Source organism: Mercurialis annua, linkage group LG3 (assembly GCF_937616625.2).
Source record: "Mercurialis annua linkage group LG3, ddMerAnnu1.2, whole genome shotgun sequence".
Lineage (NCBI taxonomy): Eukaryota > Viridiplantae > Streptophyta > Magnoliopsida > Malpighiales > Euphorbiaceae > Mercurialis > Mercurialis annua.
Genome location: NC_065572.1, coordinates 2,123,291 through 2,131,978, shown reverse-complemented (window position 1 = coordinate 2,131,978; position 8,688 = coordinate 2,123,291). Strand labels below are relative to the sequence as shown.

Sequence of the window (8,688 nt, the reverse complement as noted above, 5' to 3'; positions counted from 1 at the left end):
AATTCCGTAAAATATTATCATGAAAACTTGTCCACTATATATATATATATATGCAGTCAATTTAGCCAAATAACTATTCCCTCCGTGAGCCGTTATGGTGTTTTCACACCGGCAAACAGCTTCCTTTATATTGATATTCAAAAGCTTATTTAACTTTTTAGTGTTTGCTTTATCCTGTACATTTAGAGTTATGTTTTTGTTCATGTTCATGGCAATCAAGATATAAATTATTGTATCTATATCTTCATTATCAGATGAATGCACTTATAAACAATAAGTTACCATATGAGCAAAGATATAATTGGGTTATTATGATAATGTTGCATAATAAAGAAAATAGTTTCGAAAGTTAATATTAAATTTATTTTAAATTTGAATTAATATTAAGTTTACACCGACTACTATGAAAAACTTAGATAGTAAGTTGATATTAAATTGACGTTAAATTTATATTAAATTGACATTAAGCTTATATTAAGTTGACATTAGGTTCATATTAAGTTCATATTAAGTTTATATTAGTTTATTTTAAATTTATATCGAGTTGACATTAAGTTCATATTAAGTGTATATTAAGTTCATATTAGTTTATTTTAAATTTACATCGAGTTGACATTAAGTTCATATTAAATTCATATTAAGTTCATATTAGTTTATTTTAAATTTATATCGAGTTCATATTAAGTTTATATTAAGTTCATATTAAATTGACATTAAATTTATTTTAAATTTATATTAATTCTATATAAAGTTTACACCGACTATCGTGGAAAACTTAGATAGTTTACATTCGATTTATTTGTCACTTTAGAACATTATTTTTGAATTATTAGTAAGTTAATTTGATTAGACAAAGTTAATTTTAAATTGATAATCAGTTTACAAAAAATTTACTTTAAATAGTTTATTTTAAATTTACATCGAGTTCATATTAAGTTTATATTAAGTTTAAATTAAGTTCATATTAAGTCCACATTAAGTTCATATTAAGTTCATATTAATTTACTTATATTAAAAAATTAAAATTATCAAGAATGACTTTAAAGCTTCTATATAACACTAATAACAAAGTTGTATTCAATCTAATTGAATTATATGAACTGCAAATCAAGCATGAACATGAATTAAATAGAAATAAACAGGTACATATCTTACAATATATCTCTATCATTACAACAATCATAACAAAATGCTTATTGTATCAAATAACATTTGGACTAATTGGTCGAATCACAATATAAGGAGATTTCACTAGTTTCATGTAATTTCAACATCACAAATTCAAAATTCCAAACCTCAACTGGATAAGAAAAAAGCAACAGCAAATGATATGGACATATCAAGTAAAAGGACTAGCTTATGTCTTAATAAGCAAACCGCCACACAAACAACGGAAAATAAAAACAAATTCAAAAGATAAATCACAATCCACCATATTTTTCACTAAATCATCTATTTCATTGTTTTATTTATTTAACGGTGAAGAAACCATATAATTTAGCTCTGCTTTCTTCTTTTTCTGCTTCTTCGTAACTCTTTCATCTGCATATCCACTGCTTTTTATCGGCACCGGTGAATTTGCAGATGATTATTTGAATTGCTAATATATCATATGATCGGTGAAATTATTGTTTGATTCAGCTTTAGAGCTTGATGGGATTGAAACTATCAACGGTAGAAATTTAAGCGTCGATGGATTAACAGATTTTCGCTAAAATAGCAGCTGAGATCTCGACGGAAAAAGAAGAACATCACCTGAACAAACATTAATTGAGAAATCATCAGTGGTAATGGTGCCTATTGAGCAGTGGAGAAAGATTGGTGAGAGATGAGACTGTTGCGCGTTGGTCCGAGCACCGCCGTCTTCCGTCCGACCACTGCCATTGCCTTTCTGACCACCAAACCAGCTATTCTTAATCTTTGCCTTTAAAGCCTAACCTTTAAGTGAGGTGAGGGTTAGAAAAGGAATAAAATAAAATGAGGTATCCGGTGTTAATGGATTTTAAAAATTGAGAGATTTTTGCTAAATTTTTTTTCTTGAGTCATAAACATAAACAATTGGATTTTTGGGGGATTTCATGTAATTTTCTCTATTTATTATGGTATTATCATCATCAGGGCCGACCTTAGATGAAATGAGGCCCTAGGCGGGTTGTTTTGACATTTTTTCAAATATACGCTTGCTTTATCTTTTTTATATAAAAAAATGACATTTCATTCTTTTTTCTTATAAAATTACGCTTTTAGTAGATCATTGGTAGACTTATTAATCGTTAGTAGTTTTTTAGTGAATTTTTGATATATTTTTAAAAATCGTTATTTTTTTAAACAATTAAAAAAATATATCTATTTATCAATAAAAGAATATAAAATATATTTTTTAATAAGTAAATAAATAAAGAGAGATCATCTCTATACGGTTAAAAATATATAAACTATATATTATTTTTATTGGCACACTGATTATAAATGGTTCCAATTAATATTTAAAATAAAAATTACAACACCTATTTTTAAAAGAACCAATGATCATTTTATATTTTAAATAGCTTAATATTTTTAATAAGATCTTATAGGAATACGGGGGCCTTTTTAATTTAACATACTAATTATTTAAATATAAAATTAATTTTTATATAAAATTTCCAACACCTTATCACTAAAAAAAACCCAATAAACATATAAATAATTTAATATATATATTTTTTTTAGAGAACCCCATCTAAAATGGGGCCCTTAAAAACTTGAGGCCCTAGGCATAGGCCTTAGTGGCCTATGCTTAAGGCCGGGCCTGATATAATGTGATAGGTCACACGGCTAACGTGCTGAAATGAGTCTGTTTCAAGATTTTTTTTTTATGAAAAAAACATATTGAATTAAAATGTAGTCTAAATAAATGAATAAAATTAATTAATTAGTATACACATTACTATGCAGTATGCATGGTATTATTCTTTGATAATTTTCTTTTAGGCTGTAGTGATTTAAAGTGAACCTAATTAAAATAATGTCCATTTCCTAAACTAATATCCATTCATTAATCAATTATTGTACTGGAAAGTTGTTTAATTTATACATATTAATATAAAGATTGCAATATAACCTTTCCCTTCCTAGCTAAGAAGCATTAAGCAAAAGGTATCAAATGCTTTCCAAATTCTTTTTCCTGCTTGTTAAGAGCCAGTAATCTTAGTGTCTTTTTAAATATTTTAAATTTATCATACAATTACTAAAAAAAAGTATCAAATGCCACTATAGGTGTAAATAAGCATAGCTTTGTTAGTTGAACATTCATATCTCTTGCACTAATAAGATATTTTGCTTGTGTTTGTGCACAGAAAACATGTAAAAATAAATAAATAGTCATCCACTAATAATAATTTTTTTTTCAAATAAAGACTCTGCAAGAAACCTCATTTTTTTGAGATCAGCTGGTAATATTTTGTATGAAATCCGATCGGAACAAATAAATCGCCTAAACTTTATAATTTTGCGCTTTAAAAAAAAAATAGTTCATTGATTAATTTTTATAAATTGAATGACAATTTTCTAAATTTGTAGTACGTTTAAGGTTATTTTATTATTATTTTTTATTTATAAACTTATGCGTAGCGAGATTAGATATAATTTTGTTAAATTTTATATTGAATGATATTATATTATTCTCTATGCTTTTTATATTTGTCTATTTTTTTAAACTAATTTTATTTCAAAATAGTTGTCAAGTATAAATTTTAACAATAATTTTTTTTTTTAAATCACTGTTTTCTTTTAATTTAATTAGTGTAATAGAGATACTAGTATTTAATAGGGTTAATTCTATATAAGATCACCATCTTTACACGTTTTTTTATTTTAATCACGCCTTTTAAAAAGTGTCAAATAAAATCACCATCTTTCATTTTTTTTCAAATCTATCATTAATGAGTAAAATTCGATGTCTTTTTTCTCACAAATAAATGTTTTAATTTGACTGATGCCCTATTAACATACAAAATACATTCCTCTTACTCTTTTCTTATTGATTCCGGTTGTCAAGTCAACAGAAATACACCGAATTTTCACATTCGTGATAGATTTGCAAAAAAAATGAAAGGTGATTATTTTATTTGACACTTTTTAAAGGATGTGATTAAAATGAAAAAACACGTAAGGGTGGTAATTTTATATGAAATTAACCCTATATATCTGTATAAAATTATTTAGTTATTTAGATGGGATTTTAATGACTTTTTTAACATAGGCCTTTTATTAAAAATAATATTCAAAAAATTCAAAGCGCATGTAGGTGGTTAATGTGCTCTCTTAACTTAAATGAGATCGTGGGTTTTAAACTATACTCATGAATGCAACCGTTTAAAATTTGGGGTAAGAGTTTTACCTTTCGCAAAAGACCTGCACGACTCGAATGAGGATAAGTTTGAATGTGGAAATTTTGAAGGTGTCGTTTCATAATTGGACCTCATTCATAACAACTCATGATATTATTATTTAAAAAGAAGAGTAGTCGGTAGCTCCTATTTTTTTGCAATATCCACTCGAATTATTGTTGGTAGTATTAAGATTTTTATTGTCGATTTTTCGTCAATAAATAAATTGTATCTATTAATCTAAAAATAAATAAATTGTATCTTTAGTAAAATATGGAGGTAATGTCATAAAAATTCACTAATTTTACACGTTTTGTTATTTTACAGCCGTGTAAAAATCGTCATTTTTATTTACCAGCTATCAATTTTTTTTCAAACCCATACATCACGTGAAAATATGGTGAAAATCAGTGACGTGTCACTATCCGGTTGGTTCTGACTTGTCACTCTCTGGTTGCCAACTCAACAATTTTTACTGAATTTCTGAACGGTGCATCAGTTTGAAAAAAATTAGTAATTGATATATGAAATTATAATATTTAAACAACGCGATTTTTTTTTAATCTGAGATATAGTTAGCATGTGCTAGCAGGAGTTAGTTATAATATTAGTATTATTATTGGATTTTATTTTTTTAGCTTAGTCCACTGGCTGTAGAGGCATGGGTCAAACCCACATCCTCTAAAAAGTGCAATATAAGTGAAGCTAACCGGACTATCTCTTGTTTGTAAACAACGAGATTAAAATCATAAAACATATAAAGTTGGTGAAATTTTTACGACAGTAATTTTAAAATAAAAAAATAAAACTAATAATATAAACTTGTTTACTAATAAAATATATTTACTATTGCCACTTCATGAAGCACCAAGAGGCCCCACTATTTGCATGTCTTTCATTTATTCTCCTCTTTCAAATCCTTCATTCCCACTTTCCTTCTTCTAAAGTATTCTATCTCACTCCCTTTCTAGAGCTTTCTCTCTCTACACCAAACTAACCTTCAATGGCCGCTGAAGGAAAAACAGAAGTCAAAATTGAACCAAAATCTGCAGAAGCTAATAATAAAGAAACAGCTCCAGTTGTAGTAGAAGAAATTCAAGAACCACCTCTCAAGTACAAGGTAATTATTGATTAGTACTAAAGAATCTTTATTTTACACACACACACACACAAATCTTTGTAATCAAATTTAAATTTTTGAACTTTCATACATAAATTAATCCAATTTTAACTGTTTTTCAGACATGGGTCTTGAGAGTTTCCGTTCACTGCGAAGGCTGTAAAAGGAAAGTCAAGAAATTATTAACAAATATTGATGGTAATTGCTAAATAATTTACTTTCTTTCGTTAAATTTCTTGATTTTATTATGTTTCTTTCATTTGCATGTTGGTTTTTCTTCTTTAATTAGGTAGCACGGACACGGGATTTCGTGTCTGTGTCCGAAACGTTTCGGAAGCTAAGTAATTGTTGTCCGTTGTTAATTGCAGGTGTTTACGCGACGGAGATTGATTTAAGACAACAAAAGGTGACAGTGATCGGAAATGTGGAGGCGGAAACGTTGCTGAAGAAGCTAGTCAAAGCAGGGAAGCATGCAGAACTGTGGCCTGAAAAAGCTGACAACAAAGAGAAAAAGAAAGGAAAATCCAAGAACAAAGAAAAAGATAAAGATAAACAAAGTGATCAAGAAAGCGGTGAAGAACAAGAACCGAACCAAAAAGAAAAAGAAAACGTTAAATCTGAAGTAGTAATTATTCAAGATCCATCTAAAGCGACGGAAACCGCCGTCGTTAAAGATATTAATACTGAGTTTGTCCATGTTTTTAAGCCCACGGACGGTGGCGGTGGTGCAACCGGTAAGCCATGTGTTCAGTTTAAGGAGGTGAAGGTTGAGCTTAAACAACCGGTTACCTTTGTAGCCGGTAGCCAGCCACAAGGCGGCGGTGAAATTGAGGGTAATGCTGAGAAGAATGGAAGTGGAGGTGGCAGTGGCAGCGGAGGTAAAAAGAAGAAAAAGAAGGGGCATAAAGGGAATAATAATAGTAACAATGGAGATGAGGTTGAACATTGTTCTTCTGATGCACCAGCAGGCACTGGATCACCGAGTCAAGGTCAAGTTCAAGGTCAAAGTCAAACTCATGTTTTCATTCCATATCCAGCCAATCATAGCCCTCCGCGTCACCCTGTGTATCAATACCCACCGCATTATTATCCACCTCCTGCTGCATACGCTGTGAGTTACAATACGATGCAGCCCACTACAAGCTACGGTGCATCGGTTTATCCTCCATCGTATTCATACGCGTATATGCACCCCGGGATGGCAGTAAGCGAACCTCCACCGTCTGATCTGGACTCATATCCATCACAACCATCAGATTCATTTGAGATTTTCAGTGATGAAAATCCAAATGCTTGCTCAATTATGTGAATTTTTTTGGTAACAAATTGTGGCACCAGCAAAATGGAACTTTGTATAAGTAATCAAGTCTAGGGGGTAAATTTGTTTTTTTCTTTTAATGCATGTGTAGATATGAATGGTAAAATCACAAAATAGGTGTACTAGCTTTTTATTTATTTTCAAGTGGGGGAATATGTAGCTAGCTTTAATTTTCTACTTTTGACTCGTTTAAGCTGGTTTTAGAAAGTTTATATCAGCCATGTATTGCTAGATTAGTTGTAAGTTAGTCTCTCTCTTTTTGATATATGTGCAAAGTAAATTTTTAATTGGTGATTAGTGATTAGTGATATGAAGAAATGGCATGGAAAGTGGTACTAATTATGATAATTTTGGTTCATTTTTTGATCTTTAATAAGAAAATTAAAGCATAGTTTGATTGGAAGTAAGTTCACCATTACTTTTTTAATTGGTACATTTTTTTTTGTTCTATTTCTGCAAAGTTGAGGGTTAGGTTTTTTTTGTTATTAGAATTTCCTGAGAAAATATAAATAAAGTATCGCTTGGTTGGAATTAAGTTCATCAAGAAAAAGAAGTATCACTTCTCAAAAAATCTAATTGAATTGTACTTTCCTAAATTGATACTAAATACAATCATCTCTCCGATTTAATTATTGAATATTAGGATATTGTTGTTTTAAAAGTTTATTTGATTAAAATGAATATGCTTTTCAAAAATTAGTAAATAATCCAAGTGAGAGGTAATTACATATTTCATGTATATTAACTTTCCAAGAAGTAAATTTTCTGAAAATTATATTTATATGGCTTTGAAGTAAATGAGGTCTAAACTCTACTTTCCTAGTCAAATTGAAACAAAAACGCGATTATATTCCTAAATTTAATTAGTTAAGTTAGTTATTAAAATTATTTATTTAATTGAAAATAAAATATAATTTTATAAAAAATTGATTAGTAAACCAAGTAAAGTAATTAGCAATTTCATGCATACTAACTTTTTGAATTATTAACTTTCTAAAGAGTATAGTTTTTGGAAATTTTATAGTTCTGAATCAATTTTATTTTTTTAATCGAGTTAACTGAATTAGTCGAAGAAATAGATCAATTATTCCATCGATGTGATTTTACAGTTTTAAAACTATAGTTAATATATATGATTAGACTGATTTTGGTTAAACTGATTGTTTTATAATTTAAATGATTGTGTTATAAAAATAACAATTCAATTAATTAATTATTAAATTGATCAGTCTTTTAATTGAACGGACTTTTTGGTCTTCCTAAAAGTTAGAGGGAAAAAAGTGGCAAATATTTGGTGGGTGATAATGGAAGAAAATGAATTTTGACCAAAAAATAACAAAAAAATACTCGACCTAACTTAGACACTTGTTAGGTGACCTCCACATATAAGTTTCATTATGCTTTGTGATTTTTTTGTCTTAACCACTTAATTAGTTTGATTGTAGGACCCTTGAAATCTTTCTAACATTATACTATATCATATGTGTAAAGGAGAGTTTGATTGGGAATTAGCGACACTAACTACTAATGAATGTGCACATTGTGCTGGAAAGATTGATTTACAATGTGGAAAGTTTTTGATGTCACTTGGGAAAAAAACAGGTTATGAAAATGAAATTGAGTTTGTTCTTTGTGATTTTTTTTAAATATTTGTAACTTCGAGTTTAATGGATTTATTTTTTGTTTTAGGTTTGATATGTATATCCCTTTCTAATCCTTATCAAGCAGTTAAAATTCAATTTTTTAATTTAAGACTTTAATTAAAAAAACTCCTTCGAAGTGTGCGTTTTAATTATTTTCATGTATGTATTTGTACTTTTCCCCTGGTATAACTGTTCTTTTGATGTATGTAGATGTATGCCATTTTAAGCGGTAGAATT

General features: G+C 28.6%; 1 protein-coding gene across 1 annotated transcript; it reads left to right on the top strand.

Moving 5' to 3' along the window:
- Positions 1-5,290: 5,290 nt before the first annotated feature.
- On the top strand, positions 5,291-7,095 carry LOC126671025 (heavy metal-associated isoprenylated plant protein 35). The gene is made up of 3 exons (XM_050364714.2): positions 5,291-5,490; positions 5,613-5,688; positions 5,859-7,095. Exons 1-3 carry the CDS (start codon positions 5,374-5,376, stop codon positions 6,797-6,799), a joined length of 1,134 nt encoding a protein of 377 aa, XP_050220671.1. The 5' UTR covers positions 5,291-5,373; the 3' UTR covers positions 6,800-7,095.
- Positions 7,096-8,688: the final 1,593 nt, after the last annotated feature.